At 28.3% G+C, this 21,749-nt stretch overlaps 1 protein-coding gene across 1 annotated transcript; it reads right to left on the bottom strand.

Annotated features, from left to right (window-relative positions):
- Nucleotides 1–9,706: 9,706 nt before the first annotated feature.
- Nucleotides 9,707–11,486, bottom strand: LOC136078418 (uncharacterized). Its single transcript, XM_065794190.1, has 3 exons — nt 11,474–11,486; nt 11,135–11,335; nt 9,707–10,980 (listed from the first exon to the last, which is right to left on the bottom strand). Exons 1-3 carry the CDS (start codon nt 11,484–11,486, stop codon nt 9,707–9,709), a joined length of 1,488 nt encoding a protein of 495 aa, XP_065650262.1.
- Between the last annotated feature and the right edge of the window lie 10,263 nt (nt 11,487–21,749).

Consider the following 21,749-nt stretch of genomic DNA (forward strand, 5'->3'; position numbering starts at 1 on the left):
TTCAGGATAGCGATATTAACTATTACAATGGAAAAATACATTAAACAGATTTTAAAGTACTAATTAATTAATTCAAAAAAGCTCAGAAAATTATTGACATGATTATATTTTAAACCATTTTGTATTTTAAAAAATTTTGTACCCCCACCTTTCTCCTTTAAATATATATAAAAAAAAATTTTAAGGTGGGGGAGGGGTGAGGTGCAAAATTATTGCGTAATATTAAAGGAGTAGGGGAGGGGTCAATAAAGTGTTAAGGATGCGTTACGAGGGGGAGGGGGTGGGTCAAAAAATGTTAAAAACTGCGTGACGTAATTTATTATTCACTATTAAATGTTTTTAAGCAACAAAAAAGTTATATGGACGGTGTATTTACTTTTATTGCTCTTGGCTTGTTAATTCTTGGCATCTCAATCGTTAATAAAAACTAAAAACCAAAGTTCAAGATTACTGACCTAATTATTTTTTATAAAACGCAGTTTTTTGTGATTGATAACTTTCACGATATCTCAATTTTGTCTTTTATTTTATTTTTTAAAATTATTCGGCTGGAAGATAAAATAAATTATTTGCTGTTAGCAAAAAGTTATTTTATCGCTAAAGTTTTGTATGTACTTATACTGTTTTATTTATCCTTATTTACTCAAGTAACGGGGCTCGGTGATTAGACAAGCCATTCTACTTTTTGCCCCGGCCAGGATTTTATTATTGCAATTTCTTTTTTGTAATTTTTAGCAAACGGCAAAATGAAAAAAAAAAAGAAAAAAAAAAGTTTAACAATCTAATAACTTATTAACCCTTTAACAGCTCATGCCGTATTATTACGCAAACTTAAAGTAGTTCCCAAATGTCCGTAATATTACGGTTTTATTCATCTCCTTATATTTTCTTCTTGCTCATCAGTAATTATTCGTCAACTTGTCACAAAATTTAAATATGACAAATAAGGAAGTTCTTTTGGTGCAAAATAATTATCAAAAAGTAAACATTAACTCACGAAAAGAATCAATAATAATGGTTATTGAAAATGATAATAAAAGATTAATGCTCAAAGAAGGTGTACGGTATGTTACAAACACAAAATTCAAAAAGATTCAAGATATGAATTTGTAGAAGGTGATATAGGACTTTGTTTAGCTCCATGCTTTTACAATTATCATGCAAAATGTGAATATTACTGAATGAATTTTTAAAATTTTGTGTTTATGTAGTATGATTTATACATTCTTAAACTTGAGTAGTATCATTTTGTAGTGTTTAATATTGTTAAAAATAGTAAAAAGCTTTTTTTATTCTGTTTGTAAAAAAACACGATGATTTTAAAAACACGGAACATTTAGAGACCACTTCAAAAAAAAAAGCTGGACTAATAGCGAGCGTATTTTAAAAAAAACACGGGACTGTGAAAAGGGTTAACGCTCAAGATATCTGCCGTTATTGAATTATTAGTTTAAACAATCAAGAAATTTCCGTTAAACATCAGGTCTGCAAGATTGTTTAAAGGGAAAACACCAAAATCTTACTGTGCACACACCTTGTAAATTTTGGGTAATAATACAAAAACACTTTCTATCAAAACCTTTTGAACCGTAGAAAGTACATGTTACACCAATCTTAAAATGTCTAATTTTAAAATCTAGAATTAAAATCTTGAAAAGATATTCATTTTTTAAAAACCACATTATAAGTCCTAGGAAAACATTTTTTTAAATAAGTATTCTATATAAAAAATTCTCTAAATTACAAAAATTGATTTCGAAAAAAATACGAACAGATATAAAAAGTGTTATTCTTCAAATATAAAATAAAATTTTAATATTCTAAACTTCTTATTTTTAATATTCTAAACTTCTTATTTTTCTTATTTTGCCAATTCAAAAGAATATTTAGTATTCATATTGATTTACAAATATTTTTTAACTTTAAACTTTTTTGCTGTTATAATCCATAATAGAGTTCAAAAGTTGTTTGGGGTTAGCTGGGTAAGAACTATTACGCTTATATGTCTCCCAATGGGTTTTGAAGTAAGAGAGCATTGTCTCAGTTGCTTGTTTACTGAAGTGCCCAAGTGCCATATGATTCTTTTTGATGAATTGTGGCACATAGAAAAAGATGGCATGAGCTTTTGATGTAACTGAAATTTGTGACTTCAGGTAACTTGTCTTGAATTTTTTGATTTTCAACTCATATTCCAGATCCAAAACACAGCCAAAGCAAGCAGAAAAAATATCTTTAAACAATTCCAAACAGTTGCAAAAATCGAATGCTTGTTTTGCATTCTCAGACTCAGCCAAATTTTTCAATCCATCTACTTTCCTCAACAGCTTCATGCCGTCATTGCCATTGTAGTGCCCCCCCCCCCCCCCATTGTAAGGCAAAAGAAGAATATAAAGTAAAGCAAGCCAATCAACTGTCTTTTTTACCACATCTGATTTTTTACAATATGATTGACAACACCAATAAGCAAATGCAATTCCATTGGTGGAATCACTTTCAAATCACTTGTTTGGTCTTCAAAAGGAAAAAGTGGAGGATGCACGGCATTTTTGGAAGGATTTGGCACTCTTTCTGTTTCCTCCGCTGTTGAAGAAGTCCTGAAAATGTTATCTGATTTTTCCAAAGGTTCTCATCTCACCACACTCATAGAGTTTTGTTAACTAAACTTCACACCAATAACATGGGTGCTTGCTGGCATGTGATTGAATTCCAAACATAATATTTGCCAGTTTAAGATCCCATGAGACAATCAAAGGGCTTAGTAAGCCAGCTTTTTGGATGAGATCAAAAAAAATTTTAACATTTTTGTATGTTTTGGGAGTATTTTGAGCAACTGGTAAAATCAATTGCTTTTTAACACAAGTGCTTTAGAGGCCTTCTTGAGAACACAACTTAACAGACTTTTGAATAGGACTGTGAGGCTCAGATTCATCTAGCTTTGTGTCAAGCAAGGTCAAAGTTACTTTTAAATATGAGCCACCGCCATCTATTCCAAGCTTAAGGATAAATCCCTGATGAAGGCATCTTGAGATGCCAACAATTTATGTTGATGCAATTTATGGCAATAAACAACATGATACTTATCAGTTTCAAACAACTTGATGGTGCTCACTGTAAAATTTTCTGGTAAAATTTTTCCATAGTCTTTTGATGAAAATTTGTCTCAACCAGTCGAGTAGGGATAATTTGGTTGAGAGCAGACCCAAGTTTCCTCATGCCTGAGTTTGAAAGTTGTGTATTTTGTTGAATAGCAACCATTTATTGAGTGCTCAAAGGTGTTTTAAAGAGTTGTTGAGATGCTGATAAGGAACCTAAAAATTTTTAACCATTAACTAAAGTGATTTTACATATATTCTGAAAGTTGTTTTTGTGTTTTACCTTTTCTCACAGTCAATCTTGGGCCATGGAGTTGACTAATTCGAATTGTTCCTCTTGGTGATGAATCTATAGAGGAAATCACTGATGACACTATCTACTCAACTCCATTAGGATCTGCCATTGCTGCCATTAAATATTGTTCTGAGGTTTTGATGACGAGTTCCTTTAGTTCGATGATGAAGTAGACCGCGGGCAACTACTGAAAGGCAACTTGTTCAACGTTTTTCTGTTGCTGATTGATGATTGCTTGCTTCTTCTTGTTTTTGGTTTTGCAATGGGTCCTTTTCTTTGCCTTTTATTTTTGCAATTTGACAAATTAATCAGTTACAAATACTTGTTTGTCAAGTCAAAGTTGTTACTTGAATGGATTCAAAATTGAAAAGTTTTGGCAGATTTTGCATTGACTCCTTGTCACCTGATTGATTTATATTGAAACGACAAGCCATGCAAATTTCTATTGGAACTCTGTCATCTTCAAAGTTGATATTTTTTGAAAAAGCTTCCAAAATTTTTCCTGTAAGTCATTTCGCGGTTAGTTTTTATCATACAAATAAAGTAGACAGATTTTCTGCACTCATTGTGATCTTTTGCAAACGTGGGCATTTTTGAAATTTCGTTTTCCGTTTTACAGTTTCCAATTTTTGTTTATGGTTTATGGATGAGTAAGCGCTAGAGATGTGTTGAGCCAAGAGATGAGCTCAATAAATTAAGAGTAAATTTTAATCTTTAAAACATATTCTTTATATTTAGTTTCCTTTTTACAATCATTTAAAGACAGAAAATATAATATTTTTTCCACGGGACCGCAAAATTAGTTGTAGCCATCAAACTCTAATATCTTCTTTTAATCCACAATTTTAATTTTACCATATTTTTGCATCTAAACATATCAAGAATCGTTAGTCAAAAGGTTTTTGATGGAATGTTTTGATTTTATGATCCCAAATTTTCAGGGTCTGTGCAAGCAACCTTTAAAAATTTATTTAAAATGTAATATGCCAATCACGATTTAATGTTTTATAACTTAATATAATATAATTGCGGTATATTATGGAATCCAAATTTTAGCTTTAATTTCCAGACCTTTGAATTTTAAATGTTGACAGAACCAAGCTTTTTATCACAAATACAAAACATTAGCTATTAAATATAACGCAGCGAGTGATAAGCGCTTAGATCTTATTCAGTATAGTTGCCATAATAAAGCAAAGTATCAATAGGGAGACATTAAATCATTTAGTTTAATTATAAAAGTTGGATAACGATCTTATTAAAAAACATGAAGAATAGTTAGATGATTAAGAATTTATAACTATTATGCATATTGAAGTTCAATGGAACTATTATGTTGAAATTTTATTGAACTATCATATAATTTAAACGTTAATAAATTAGTAAATAACCAAAACCACTGTTATAAAATCTTGTTTTAATCATAAGCTCGAATAAAAATTATTTAAAGACTTAAAGATCTTGCTATAATGAAGCAATAGTTGGAAGGATCATATAATCTCCAGAAGGATCATAGTATTTCAAGAAGGATCGTACTATTAAGTATGTTACATGAAATTTTTAAGTTAATTAAATTATAGATTTTTACATACATTAGAAAGAGGTTCAATATGGTACTTTAAAGGTAAATAAATTATTAAAGTCAAAAAAAATCTACAACAAAGTAGAAACCATCTGAGTTCTGGCTAGAACCAAGAGGTCCAAGGTTCAACGCTAGCCCATTATGCAACATTGGTAAGAAAAGAGGCGCGAACTTCCTAGTTAATGCTCATCTGCGGTGTTCTGTGATAAGACAGTTAGAACTTTTAATATCACATTAATAACCAATATATATATATATATATATATATATATATATATATATATATATATATATATATATATTATTAATAAAAACTATTATAAATAATAATATTAATTAAATGAAAAGTTGAGCGCGATAGTACCAGTAACGTGGTGGGGATTGAACTCGGCGAGCGAGATTCCACTACACCACTACCACATATTAAAACACCTGAATTGTTCTAGTTTTTAAAAACATCTATATTGGTATACATTTCTTAAAAGCTTTGGTGCCATGGTTTCACTAGAACCAAACTACTCAATGTTATGAAAAGAGCCGACCTTAGGTAATATTTTCACCAAAAGTAAGCAACCAGGTTTAATTTCAAATTTACTAAACTAATTGTACTTATTAATTTAACTCTTCTTATGTTTTTAGTAAAAACCAAACAGTTTTCTTCCTTTTCTTATATTAACTTTTAATTTTTTTGATAACAAACCTGTTCGACAAATGTAGACATTTGTTTATCAATGTTTTATGAATCTATATAACCATAAAACCCCTTAGAAATTACGTTAAAGAATTTATGTAACTATAAAACCTCGACAACTATCTTTTTAAAAACAAACTTTCGTTTTGTATTTGTTCGGTTTAATAAAAAAACCTTCGTTTGATTACAACATATCTATTAAAACCCCTTCCGACATTGCGATGAAAAACAACTTTCATTTTCTAACAAAACTTTCTTTTAATCTAACATTTTATCAATGCTTGAAGAATTTTATCAACGAAGAATTTCGAAGAATTTATATAACTATAAAACCCCTTTGGAAATTGTGATGAAAAATAGTTTTCTTTTCGTAAACTTTATAAAATTTTTGTTTCTAATAAAATAATATATATGCACAGCAGCGTAGCAACCTAGGGGCTACGCGGAACAGTGCCCCGGGGCCCTCAAGCTCAGGAGGCCCTCAAATCCTTACCAGAAATCTCGATCAAACTGAACTTTTGGAAATTTCTCCCATTTTCAAAATAAATATGACAGGTTGCAACTTGCAACCCCACTTTAATCATGACAACTCAGTTGAGAGAAATTCAAAAGTTATGTCTAGGGAGTTCCCCTAAATTCTTTCTGTAGGTTGGCAGTGTTGTCCATTTGACGGATAATGATATGTGCGTCATTCCCCAACGACACTTGTGGCGTATCAGTGTGTTTCTCTTTCCTTTTATAACAAATTAGATCGTCACCGTTTTTTGCCATCATAATGGATACGACACAGGACATATTGAAGGTAGATCAGCTAAGAATTGTTTTAAGGTATGCAGTAATAACCAGATTGGAAAATGGACAGCCAATTGATATAGAAGTAAAAGAAGTGTTTCTAGGCTTTTATACAGCCATCAAACATGGCGCAGTAGATTTAGTCAGCCAAGTGACAACATTATTTATTGACAAAAACATTGATTTAAAAAAATGTGTGGAGAAGGGCTATGATGGAGCCAGTGCGATGAGTGGTGTGTATAATGGTGTACAAAAACATATTAAGGATATCTAGCCTAACGCAGAGTACGTACATTGTGCTACTCATAATTTAAATTTAGTGATAAATGATGCCGTTAGAGGTTGTGTGGAAATACAGATTTTTTTCGCAACGTTGCAAGATTTGTATAACTTTTTTGGCAACAGCATCAAACGTTGGGATCTACTGTCAAAATTCACTGGCGAATTGGACACCACTCTAAAAAAATTAAATCCGACTAAATGGTCCAGTAAGGTCAATACGATATCTGCAATAAAACTTTGTTATTTGATACTATCAAAGCATTATCAGAAATAGTTCTAAGGAGTCCTAATAAAGATGAGTGAGTGAAGCAGAGAGTATTAAAACAAAAGTAGTAGGAAAAGGCCGATTCTGGCTCATTTTTATTTTCGACCATTTATCCAGCCACAATTTTATATATATTTTAAGATGTCCAATTGACCACAACTTTTATGATCAATTTTAACTGTAATAGCAAGCTACATCAATGACATGAAAACTTCCAGATTGTCCAACTTGTTCATCACCCGAGTTTAATGTGACTACTAACCTTCTTCCTGGACCAACACTAGGCATAGAATCTTTAAAATTTCTGTAAAATGAGATAGTAGTTGCTGAATCAATTGATGATGCTGTAGTACCATTAGAGTTTATTTGAGCTAATAATCCTGATTCTTCATTATTAAATGAAGTAAGATTAGTACTATTCCACGATGTAAAAAAAAAATCTTCTAATCCAGATGACATGAAAATACATGTACTAATACTAGACTGATTATTTGCATCTACATATCCACTAGATAATGAATAATTAGCATAGTTGTATGGAGTCCAAGGTGTTATAGTATTGTTAGCATGTTTAGGAGGAGCGCTACCATCGTACATTCGTACTCTTGATTCCCACCAATATCCAGATATACCAACAGTATGCATTCTAATATATTTTAAATAAACCCCAATACCCTTTCCTGCAGTATCTATCAATATATATATTCATTACCATAAGATGTGTTAGTATATCTAAATACATCAGATCGTAGAGTAAGATCTGCGATGTAAGTTGGTAATGATGGATTTCTAGCAACAAAAGGTTGTATCCAATAGTTAAGAAAAACTCCAGTAGCGTTATAAAGTTCAATTTTTAAAGTATTTTTAAATGACATATCAAATGTAAAATATCCTCCAAATTGAGTAGGAGTATGCATATTACATCCTTGCAAAGAGTTAACATAAAATGGGCCACCAAGTGGAGAACACAAAAAATCACAGGCTAGACCATAAGTATCCATTCCAGTATTAGTTTTAGTATAAGCTAAATTTCCTATGCGAAGTTCGCCTTCTGCATATATTTTAAGAAATACGTTACCTGCTACAAAAGTAAAAGATTTATATAATGCTAAGAAATACGTTACCTGCTACAAAAGTAAAAGATTTATATAATGCTAGCCAAAGTTTTCTTAAGATACCACTGTTATTGTTATTAAATGATATAATATATGCATCTGTTCCCTTATCACCTGTACTTGGTGGAAGAGATTGATTTTTCGATCCAAGACATGTTAAACTTGAATCTGGTACTATTTTTAAAATGTGAGAAGTAGGTACTATATGGTCAACATAATCTTTTGTAGCAACATCATTTGGATGTATAGGAGCTGGCACATTTTCTATTGTATTACCATTCATATCAAGTTAATCAGTCATATTATTTAGTCCATCTCTTCTAATAAATGTGTTATTAGCTTGAGACATTGTTAATCCGTTTACTATTGATTGTGTATTTGAGTTTGAAGTTCTTCCGAATATATCGACAGGCATTTTATATATGAAAGATTTAAAAAATCTTTAAGATTCATGAAAAATCTTTGATTTTTTATATTTTTGCATTCAATAAGTTTTCAATAATATCTTGAAAATCGTATCCTTCATCTAATTTCTTTAAAAAGTAAAGACACAGGTGGTCGCAATAAGAAGTATTTCCAAATTGAACTCTTTCACTATTATAATAAACAGGATAGCGTAAGTATTAAACAAGTTCAGATGGTGGAGGTTGGCTATAAAAGTCAAAAGTGTACTTTACTTTATCGTCTTTATACCAACAAATCCAATGAAATCCATTAGTACTTGAATTTCCTGTATTTAATATTCCACATTCTTTTTTTATTGTTCTATTTGGTAATTGATCTCTAACAAATACACCTCTAAAATTTTTTATTTTTAGTTTTTTTGCGGCTTCTATCAATTGAAAATTAGTTAGAGGTTCATTTGGTAAGACTAATCCTTCAACATTAATAAACTTTTCCATTTTATATATAATAAACTTTTTATCATATATTAATGATTAATTGTTAGATTCTTTAGATTTATATGTACACTTCTATAATATTATACAAGTCTAAAAATGGATCATATCTATCAGTATTTTGTATGAAATAGATTGAAATATCAACATTATTAATACATTCTTCACCGTAGTATTTGTAATATTGTTTTACCGCTTTTATTACTTTTTGATTAACTTCTTTAATATTATTTGTATATATCTTTATTAATTTTAATTTATGATCGTCTAATAATAAAGTTTTTAATGTTACTTTTCGTTTTTTATTTATTATCATTTTAAATAAAAAAAAAATATTTATGTCATTTTTTGTATCTTGTTTAGTATGACTTTGGGTGAAGGGAGGTGGTGTTTCTTTAATGCCTATCGTCTTAATGCCTATCGTCTTAATGCCTATCGTCTTAATTTATGTCCGTATGCTAAAGTGTGAATTCCGTCTTCTAAAATAACTCTTTTATCATCGTCTGCACTTAATGCAATTTTATTTATTTCTTCAATATATACTTCATGTGAATGGGATTTTATTACATTCATGTTCCTAACTTGATCTACTTTATTTAATAAACAATCTTTATAATCTTCATGTGTAATATATTTTTTAACAACATTCTTTTTTACTCCTTTAAATTTTTTGTTTTCTTTTCTATGAATTTTTTATGAATACAACTTGGATCTGAGTCCTACAAATTCTTCAATTTGTGCTCCTCCTGCTTCATCTTTGAACATTCCAATTACTTTTTTATTTCGATCAATTTTAAATCCATTATTTATTGATGGATGTTTTGGATCAAATTCACTTGTATCAAATTTACTTTCAATATCATTTATAATATCATCGTAGAAATCTTCTGTTTTTATTTCATAAGCTAATGAATCAGTATCTGTGAATAATAGTTTTGCTCTATCTGAATATTTTTTCTTTATATAGTCATAATGAAATTCATACATTAAAGTTTTACTTAAATCTAATATGCACATTCCTAAGTAAATTGGTTTATTATACATTAATTTAGTTCTTTTCATGTGAATCGCTATTAAATTGTCATCAAATATTGTTCTACTTTCATAGTTCGGTCTTGATGCTAACTTAACAGCTTCATCTCTGTTCGTTACTAATCTAACATCGACTCTGTTTTCAATATTTTCCATTGTTTTACCAAAGACTGAATTATTCATCAGTTTAAAAAAGTCTTTTTCAAATTCATTTTTTGCTTTAGTTCTAAGATTAGTATTGAGTTCAATGTATTTGCTCAACCAAGCGATTTCTTCAAACATGACTCCTCTATGAATTTTTGTAATAACTAATCCTAATCGTTCATACAATTTTAGATTTTCGTAATGTATCACATAGTTTTTCTTATGATTTAAATTTGGAATTAATTTATCGACTTTATCTGATTTCACCTTTTCAGGAGCAAGTGGGTAATCATTATGTTCATCGTGAAGATTTTCTGGATAATCTAAATCTACTTCTAGTATGCATGGAACTGATTTCCAGTTTTTCAATTCATCTTCATCCATCCATTTAAAACCATGTGTTGGAAGTGGTTTACTCATTGCCCATCCATATAGATTATTAGCATCTAAATATTGAATGTATGTTGATGGTTTAGTTTGATCATAATTATCCATGTACTTATTATTAGAAGCTCCTAATCTACTTGATATCATACTGATTCCACTTCTTATACCTTTCTTTATCATAAGTATCAGATCATAATCACTTAGCAATTCTAATTTTACTTTTGTTAATTTTAAAGCTGCATCCCAAGCTAATCCTGGTGATGTAAAGTACCAAGCAGGATCTAATTTATAATTTTTCATACAAACATCTCTAAAATTGTATAAGTCATGATAGTCTCTAAAAGATTTACATTTAAACTCATTCCACACATTTTTAGCATGTGAGTAATCATCTTCGCTAATGCCTTCATCATTCAATTTAGAAAAGAGAACAACTCTTTTGGAGGTAATTGGGTTTCATTAACTTTATCAACAGATTCTACCCAATCATAAGGGTAAATACCTTTTCTTAGTAATAAATCTAATTGTTTCTTTGAATAAAATTTTCAATATTTTTACACTGTTCTTTTAATAAACTTTTTGATAAAGCATCTAAACTAGAAGGCATAAACCTATAACTGTCTAAGAAACGAAGTTCACGTTTAATTTCAACATTCTTACCTTCTTTATTAGTAAATTCTCCAATTTTATTCTCTCTAGAAAAGCTAATATACTTTTCTTCGTTGTTAGGGAGGCAACTTAATTTTCCTCCGATAATTTCTTTATAAATAAGTGACTATCATAACCTGATAAATTGTGAAATATTACTGGAAAGAATTTTGGAATTTTATATTTTAAATTACAACTATTATGTGCAGCACCTCTATATTTTCCAGTAATATGACAGTGATCACGTACTTTGTCTTCTCATAAATATTCTCCACAAATGTAACATTCAGTTGCTTCATCAAAATCATACTTATTTTTATTCGTAAATATCATCTTTTTTGGAAACTTAATCATATCACAAATTTTCTTAATATCTTCTTGTAAACTATCAACAAACATTTGTGCAACATTATCTGTTTCACTACTTGTAGTAAATGTGACAGGTCTGCTTTGATAAAAACTTTCATCAAAACATTTAATGTAGTAGCAGAACAAACTAGGTGTGTGCTTTTGATACTGTTTAGTATAAGATTCATTCGGATTTGGTGTACAAGTATTAATGGGTTTAATAAAACTTTCAAAGTCTGCATACACAACAAATGGTACTCTCATCGACCTATTATGATGAATAAATTGCATTGTTGAACCTGGATTAGGAAGTTCAATTCTAACTAAATCATGTGTATTACAATATAATTTGTGTTTAGATAATGATTCTTCAGAGTTATATCCAAGTAAGCAATTTCTACAATAGTATGTAGTATGTTGCTTACTACATGTTTGTGAAGAAAGCAATCTGCTTAAACTTTTTATTAAGCAGTAATGACTTTTTTCTCCATCTGAAATTAATAATAAATCTATTAAATGTTGACGATCATTATCTTTTGAAATGCGTAAAAGATAAACTGACTTTTCAAATCCATACACATTAACACTGATATCTTTATTATTTTTCTCAAATTGTGTAATTTTATCTAATGAAACTGGAAAATCTATTTTATCCCAGTTTATATTTTCAGCTTGATCTTTAAGATCTTTATCTACTCTTTGATGATTATCTGTTGGATTTAATGCTGTTGCGATACACCACTTAAAACATTATCTTCATTCTTTATATTAATTATTGCTTTTTTAGTTACTAAATTTTTATCAAGTGGAATATATGATTTAGCTTTAAGAGGATTATACTCTATCATATTTATATCCATCTCTTTAACAGAAACAAATCTCCAATTTGACCCTAGCTGTTGAAATGATGATAAATTTTCTAAAATTTTAGACTTTGCTTCTTCATAAAACTCATCTAAATTTGTAGATTCTAATACTCTTAAACTCTTAGTAGTAAATGGGACAACTGCAGTTATAGGTTCTCCTATTGTAATACTCGTCTTCTCCATTTTACAAGTGATAACTATATTCACTTTTGATCCTCTATTTTTATTTAGTATTTTAATTGCATTTTTCTTAACATCTTTAATGAAAGATTCTGCATCATATCCATCTACACCTTCAACTGTAAATTGTTTTGTCACATTTTTAACTGCTGATTGTGACAATTTAAATTTTATTTGTTTTTTGTATACTGTATTAGAAACTATAGATTTTATTGATTCTATTTTTCTTTTAATATCAGATCCTGTATCTTCTACTTTCTTCTTAATTAGATTTGGAATACATGGCTTAACCCACTCTACAACATCATTATAGCTGTTGATGACATAAGAAGATACATTTTTTGCAGCTGTTGTCAACCTTGAAAAGATTCCAGGTTCTAAAACAGGTGTTTGAACTGATAATGGAATTGGTTCATCAAGTATAAGCCTTTCAGGCCCGTAAGAAGTATGTCTTTGAATAATAGGACGAGGAACAGGAACTGGTCTTTGAATAGGACGAGGAGCAGGAACTGGTTTTTGAATAGGACGATGAGCAGCAACTGGTCTTTGAATAATAGGACGAGGAGCAAGAACTGGTCTTTGTCTCTGAGATAATGCATTAATAAGTTCATATTTTCGTATATCATAATAATATTTAATTTTTCGCTCTTTAGCAATTTTTTTTAATTCTTTTACATTTTTGCTATTCATATCGTTTTCCATTTTATATATGAAAGATATTTTTTATTATAAAAAATTTATTTATATCATTTTTCAAAATTTTTTTTCTTGTTAAAATATTTCATATGATAAATTTCATATAAAATATTATACACACCCCCATCCTCCAACTCTACAGTAATATTCTACTGTTCGCAGTTTTTCAAGTTGTTATTCTATATACAAAAGGTTCAGGAGTTAATATTTCTGATGATATATATGGAATCGGTTCGTCAAGTAGGTCTTTCAGACCCATGCGAAGTAGGTCTTTCAGACCCATAAGAATTATGTTTTCCATTTTTTATATAGCAAGATTTTTTTAAATCTTTTAAATTATTATTTATTTCTTCTCTTTTTCAATACAAACTGCATGACGTAGGCTTATACATTCTATAAAATTCCATAGCTTTATCTCCCATTTTTATATATTTTTTAAATCCTTAGATTATTAAATATTTTACAACTCATCATCTGATTCACTTCCTAAATCTAAATCGTTCATTATACTAGTAAAATTAGAAATCTTTTTAACAATAACTACTTTTTAAAGTTTAACTTGTATTGACTCTATCATTAAACTAATAAAAATACCTTCAATCTTTAAGCATCCGATAGCTTCACATCTTTGTTTGATATAATCATAAGGTGAAGCTATAACAAGTGATTTTACAGTATCCGAAGGATTTACTTTGCATTGATCCAAAGGATCTACTTCACTTTTAGTTTTTCTACGACGGAAAACTGTAGTTATTTCTAAATCTTTATTACTTGTAAATAACTTTCCATATATTATTGGAGGTTTATCTGCATTATATCATAAAATTTTTAAATTAGCAAGATTAACTTTAGATTTTTTTATCTTATTTTTATATACTTCAATTTGATCTCTACAAAATTTTTCAATAGATTCAATCATTGCAATAAACTTTTCTTGTTCATCAGATTTTTCTTTATCACATACAAATGACATTGAATAACCATTAAGTTTATCATTTTTAAAATCTCTATTTTTTACACACACCATAGGAAAAAGAAGGTAATGTTTTAATGAGAACAAGACCAGCACCTGTTGGATATTTATATGCAAGTTGTAATTTTTGATATGGAACTGGCTTATCAGCTTTGAATATATCTTTTACAAATAAATTTTTAATATCAAATGATTCAATTGTTATAAATGCCATTATTTTTATACATAAAATATTTTTTTTATTTAATTTTAAAAAAATATTTTTTACAATGTAGAATTTTTTTACATTTTTTTTTACTTTTCAGAATTGAATACTTCAATCTTATATCCATTATCAACTTTTCCATCACGCGATTCAAAATATTCATATCCATGTTTAGTTTCTTTCATAGCTCTATATAATGATTTGTATACTATTTCTTCCCCTGTATCTACGTTTGTTAATTTAATAGTAACTGGCTTTTTCCTAATTGATCTCAATCTATCATATTTTGGATCTATTTCTTTTTTCTTTTCTTTTATCTCATGTATTCTAGGACGACCAACAGGTCTTTTTTCATCAGTTGATTCTACTACTTTTGACATTATTTTATCTTTATCTATCAACTTATTATCTATAGCTAGCATTAATAATGTTACATAATTGTCTGATGTTTTTGTTATATTATTTTCTCTCAATAGATCTTGTAAATCTTTTCTAGTATAATACATTTTTATTATATAAAGAAAAAAATTTTTTAATTCATTTTTATATAAAATTAATGATTTTTATATTGCTGATTTTATCACATTCAGATTTTAATGGAGAACAGCTAATGCATGTTCTCCATTAAAATCTGAATGTGATAATTCAATACTAACACCAGTCTTTTCACTGATTGCTTTTTCAATTTTTTTCAATTGTCCTTCTGAAAGATGTATTTTAACATTAATATAATTTGTCATTTTATTATAAGATTATTTTTTTTCTCTTATGTGAAATCTAATAGAAATTTTTTCGACTCTTAAATTAGTTAGATTTCCATCTTGATCAACTATTGTATTTACTAATGTTGAAATCGAATCTAACAATACACATTGATATATTAAATTAATCGATTCTTTAACAATTTTATATCCAGGACCGACAAAATGGAAAAAATGAATATATAATTTTTTGTGTTTCTACATCAACATATGAATCTTCTACTATACTAGATGTAACGTGTATAGTATTCAATTTTAATATTTTCACAATACTTTCAGATTCATAATAACCTGTTGAATATATTCGATAACTAAAACCTAAAATAGTCCTAATTGAGTTTGTAGTTGTAAAATCTACTTTATATCCTGTCTGAATATTTAAACGTAATGTATTGTTATAAGCTCCAATTGTTATAGCTGGAACTCCTGATATTACATTACCGTTTTTAATTAAAAATAATTCAATATACTTATTTATATCATTAATCTCATATGCTCCTACTGGAAGTAGAACATCAAACCAAGTCACCCCATTATCAGGACTGAATCTAAAATTGTTATTTGAAAAATCAATATTTGGAAAACTATAATATGTCTCTAAACCAATTAGAGCCATTTCATATTGTTTATTTTTATCAAGTTCAATACTATAACTAAATTTAGTTATTATTTCACTACTGTCTTCGTTTACATATATGCAAGGCATTTTTATATATTAAAAAATTTATTTATCAAGAATCTTTAAAAAATCAAAGAATTTTCTATACATCTTAAGGATCTTTAAAATAGTCAGATGTAATATAAAAATTATCAAATCCACTTCTATACTTTCCATCATCTTTTTCAGAAGATAAATCTATTACAACAAATCTATGCTTTTTCTTCCATGCAGTTCTACATAACTTTTTAAACTCGTCCTCTGACATATCACTCGATACATGATCTTTATAAATATGATTTAAATTCTTTGAATCTTGTGGAAATAAACAAATAAAATTTGCATTTTCTCTTATAGTCTGTCTAGGCAACATAAAATAATTTTGTGCAAGATAGAAACAATCTACATTACTATGCCTCCCTCTTATATAATACTTCTCACATTTATTTTGCTTTTTCAGTTGCAAATCATCAAATATCATTAAATTATTATTACTAGCATCGAGATCTTCAGGATCTGGTACATCATCTGCTGTCTCAAAAAGTTTACACTCCATATCAACTTTACTATTTTTCTCATTAAACGTTTTTGAAACTTCTTCAATAACTTCTTCAGGATTTTCTATTTTGTCCTGATACTTAAACAAATTAAGAATAACTTATTTTGGTAATTTTTCTTCAAAAGATCTTTTTAATATTTTGTATTCAGGCTGAAATAGAGATTTTCCAAAAACTTGTAAATTATTATAATCTAACCAACCAGGTCTTAAAAGTAAATTTAATAATAAAGTAGTTTTTCCACAACCTGACTTTCCAACAATAATTCCTCTTATACTTTTAGGTAACAACTTACTATTATTTCGTTTATTTCTTTTTACCTTACATGATAAATCGACAACATCTATTTTTATATATAATTATTTTTTATATATAAAATAATGTACTGTGTCAAATGCAAAAAATATACAAATACACTAAATCAACAAAACTTTGTCAGCAAAAACAATAGAAATATGATTCGCGGAACTTGCGACATTTGCGGAACAACAAAAACTCAATTTGTCAGATCCACTAAGAAAGGAGGAGACTTAGTCAACTCTATTAATTCAATTACTAAAAAAGTAAAATTGCCAAGGGCAAAATTCCCAGGTGAGATGCACTTACTTGGAATGAACTTTGCTGGTCCTGGTACTAATTTAAATGAGAGACTCACTTCTACTGACGCATATAAAGAATGGAGTAAACCTATAGATAGAGTTGATAATGCTGCTTATCATCATGATCTCGCATATCAACATTTTACAGATACTGCAAATAGAAACTTAGCCGACAGAATAACGATTGAAGAAATGGACCCTATAAAAAATCCAACTACACGCGAAAAAATTGAAAGAGGCATTATAAAACCTATCATCGCTTCTAAAGCAAAGTTTGGACTCGGTCTGAAAGACCCATGCAAAGTCGGTATTCAAAAAAACTACAATCGATCAGCGAAAAAGTCAAAGAAAAAAATGTGAAATTGTCTGACGAACTTGCGAACGAACTTCATAGACCCGTTATAAAACATTTCAGAAAAAGAAAAGTAATTGCAAATGGAATCGATGAAATATGGGCTGCTAATTTAGTCGACATGCAATCTTTCTCTATTACCATGAGTAAGTATAAAATACTTACTCATGGTAATAGATGTATTTTCAAAGTATTGATGGATTGTTCCATTAAAGAATAAAACTGGAGTTGATGTTGCAAATGCTTTAAATAAAATATTTAAAGAACGAAAGTGCAGAAAATTGTGGGTAGATAAAGGTCGAGAATTTTATATTAAGCATATTAAAGCTCTAGGTGTTGAGTTATACTCAACTGAAAATGAAGAAAAAAGTTGTGTAGTTGAACGTTGGAATAGAACAATGAAAGAGAAAATGTTCAAATACTTTTCAGCTAATTCTACTAGAAAATATATTGACGTCTTAGATGAAATGGTAAATAAATACAACAACACAAGACATTCTTCAATTAAAACACCACCAGTTAAAGCTAGTGATGAAAAGAGTAAGAATATTGTTTGGTTAAACTTGAACGGAAATGCACTATCAGAGTCTGTAAGACCAAAGTTTTCAATTAATGGTAGAGTCAGGATAACTAAAAAGAAGTCAACATTTGAAAAAGGATACACACCAAGATGGACTGAAGAAGTTTTTACTATATCACAAATTCAGTACACAGATTCTCCAACTTATAAAATAACTGACAATAATGGTTAAGAAATACAAGGAACTTTTTATGAACAAGAACTGCAAAAAACAAATCAAGAAATATTTAGAATTGAAAAAGTGATTCGCAAACTCAAAAATAAATCACTAGTAAAGTGGTATGGATATCCTGAATCGTTTAACTCATGGGTTGACAATAAAGAATTGATAGATCTTTCAGATCCATAAGAAGTAGGTTCTTCGAACCCATGCAGAGCAAGTCTGAAAGACTCATAAAAGTTGTGGTCAACTTTATATCTTAAAATATATATAAAATTGTGGCTGGATAAATGGTCGAAAATAAAAATGAGCCAGAATCGGCCTTTTCCTACTACTAACAAAAACACTAAATTTCGAGTTCGTGTTGCTTTGCGAATTCATGCACAGTGTATTGAACGACATCAATTAATCATCCAAAACTTTACAAAAATGCGACATCAATTTGGGCGAGTAAAGTTTTAGCAGAGACCAAAGCAAAGTTGCAAATTTATAAAACTGATTTTGAATTATTCAAGTACAAAGCTAGTGAAACTGCAAGAAAATATGGTATTGATACCCATTTTCAAGAAAAAAGGCAAAAAAAAGTTAAGAAATATTTTGATGAATTAGCTGCTGATCACCAATTTCCAAACCGAGAAAAAATATTTAAAATTGAGATAATGTACTAGACACAGTAATATCTCAATTAGATACACGTTTTATTGGTATTAGTGCAGTTTGTCATATATTCGATTTTCTAAAACCAATACTTTTATTACATGTTAATGAAGCAACTTTATTGCAAAAGTGTGACGAATTCCAAAGAATATATTCAGATATAATAGGCCCTAGTTTTTCACTTCAATTTATTAATATTTACCATCTAGTTTTACCTCAACTAACTCAAGCATGGACTGTTCACCATTTATGTAAGGAAATAACGAGCAAATATGGAGAGCTAGGACCTAACGGAAGTAAATACAGTAATGTTATTATTCTTTTCCTGTCACTTCTGCAGCAGCTGAAAGGTCATTTAACAAATTAAAAATAATAAAAAATTATTTAAGAAATAAGATGGGCCAAACTCGACCCCGACATTTATCGCTAATAGCAATTGAAAACAAAACCGCATCAAGCCTGGATTTAAACGAAGTCATTGATACTTTTGCGAAAACTAAAGCTAGGAAAAATTTTTAAATATAACTGTTATTTAGTCAGTTGGTAGGTCTGACCTTTATATAATAAACCCTTGAATCTTCTCTATTTCGTTTTATTAGCCAAACCTACACCAAGTATTAATTGTAATTTATGTTGTTACTGTTTAATATTTTTATTACGTGCCATGCGTTTTTTGTTGCTTAGTAGACTAGTATTGTTAAATAAATAAATATCATTGATAACTTTTTAAAGAGAACAATCCAATCTTCGAGCTATTTCAGAGAATATATTCAGATATAATAGGCCCTAGTTTTTTACTTCAATTTATTAATATTTACCATCTAGTTTTACCTCAACTAACTCAAGCATGGACTGTTCACCATTTATGTAAGGTTATAACGAGCAAATATGGAGAGCTAGAACCTAACGGAAGAGTTGTACAATTCTTGATCTCATAATGGCTGTACTTGTCCTCGAAAGACATTTGTTCCATGTTTATCTCGTCCCATAGTTGAAAGAATATAATTTTTGAAAAATGAAATACAAGTTTATCCTTAAAATACTGAGTATAATGATTTTCTTCTGAACTTTAGTTCTTTAAGAAAAAGTAAATGTGTGCTATTTAAAATAACCTCAAATATTTAAACGCGACCGCTAAAATGCTCAAAACAACCAATTTTGATAAATGTCTAATGAGTAGTTTCGTTCAAAAAAGTAAACATTGTTGATGCTATAAAAAATAACAGCGATTGCTATAAAAACATAAAACTTGGTATCAAAAAGTTAAACCAAAGTGTGCTATTTATATTGTCGCCACTGTATACATACATACATATATATATATATATATATATATATAAATATATATATATATATATATATATATATATATATATATATATATATATATATATATATATATATATTGGCTGAATAGCTCAGCTGGTTAGATCATTAAACGAGTTGTTAAAACCAAAAGTGTTGTGCGATACGAGATATAATCCAGTCACCGCCAACTCAGCGCATGAGTAGTACTTCAGTACGCAAAAATGTTGGTCAATAAGGGATGTTAATTAGGATTCGTCTTTATGACTTTTAGTGGCTGTTTCTATGCTAAGCCAAGGATATCTTCGGATATAAGAGAATTGTATAGCAAAATATAGCATGAAATTCAAATAAATAAAAGATATATATATATATATATATATATATATATATATATATATATATATATATATATATATATATATATATATATATATATATATATATATATATATATATATACATACATATATATGTATATATATTATACATATTATCATAATTATATACTATTTACAATCACATCGTTTATTTCAAGGTCACTCCAAGTACTAATTTACAAGCATTAGTTACTAGTTCTTGGTTAGTTATCAGTACTTGGAATGGAAATGTTTCTGTCCATTCGGATTTAAAACCACAACTTCCTATTTGAATTTTTCGCTGCTGTTTATTAGTAGTCACAGCAAAGTTTAACGTGTTAAATTAATTTCTGTTTCTAACATAAAAAATTTTTTAGATTGATTGAATTTTATGCTTAGGCATATTTTGTAACATTAAATAATTAACAGTTTTTAAACATAGTGTTGACACGCTTGGGCGTGCATATTTGCGTGCTTGCAAAAGTTTTGAAAATTTTATTTTCGAAACTCTTTTTGAAAATATATCTTTATTTTAATAAGTTAATGAAATTAAAATATACAATTTGGACAGGCTAGAGAATTATAATGAAATTAAAATATACAATTTGGACAGGCTAGAGAACCATACAATTTGCAACGAAGCGGCGCGTGGCTGACCCTTTGCATTATTATAATGCAATTGATATTATTTAAAAAAAAATTTTAATAAAGATTTTAACAATATCATGCAAGATGATATCTACAATATAATATTAATGTTAATTTTAAATTTATTTTATTTTACTTTAATTTTAATTCATTTAATGTTAATTTAATTTATTTAATGTTAATTTAATTTATTTAATGTTAATTTATTTATTTAATGTTAATTTAATTTATTTAATGTTAATTTAATTTATTTAATGTTAATTTAATTTATTTAATGTTAATTTAATTTATTTAATGTTAATTTAATTTATTTAATGTTAACTTATATTATCTAAATTTAAATCTAAACTTCTTTAATTCAATTTTAATTTATGTATAATATACATCAATATATATCAATTGTTTCAGCATCAATTGTAATTTCAATTTTATGCTGATTTATCAACCGAGAGATAAAAAGAATAAAAGATAACGTATAAATAAAATCAGAGTTATGAAATGCTTAAAAATAAATGCCTTTTTTAGTTTTTAGATTAAACATGATGAGCACTTAGAAAAAACTTACTAAGTTTATTTGGTAAATGAAAAATATTAGACTTATTGGAATTTATTAAACGGAGT

This window comes from Hydra vulgaris, chromosome 03 (genome assembly GCF_038396675.1).
Source record: "Hydra vulgaris chromosome 03, alternate assembly HydraT2T_AEP".
NCBI classification, from domain to species: Eukaryota; Metazoa; Cnidaria; class Hydrozoa; order Anthoathecata; family Hydridae; genus Hydra; species Hydra vulgaris.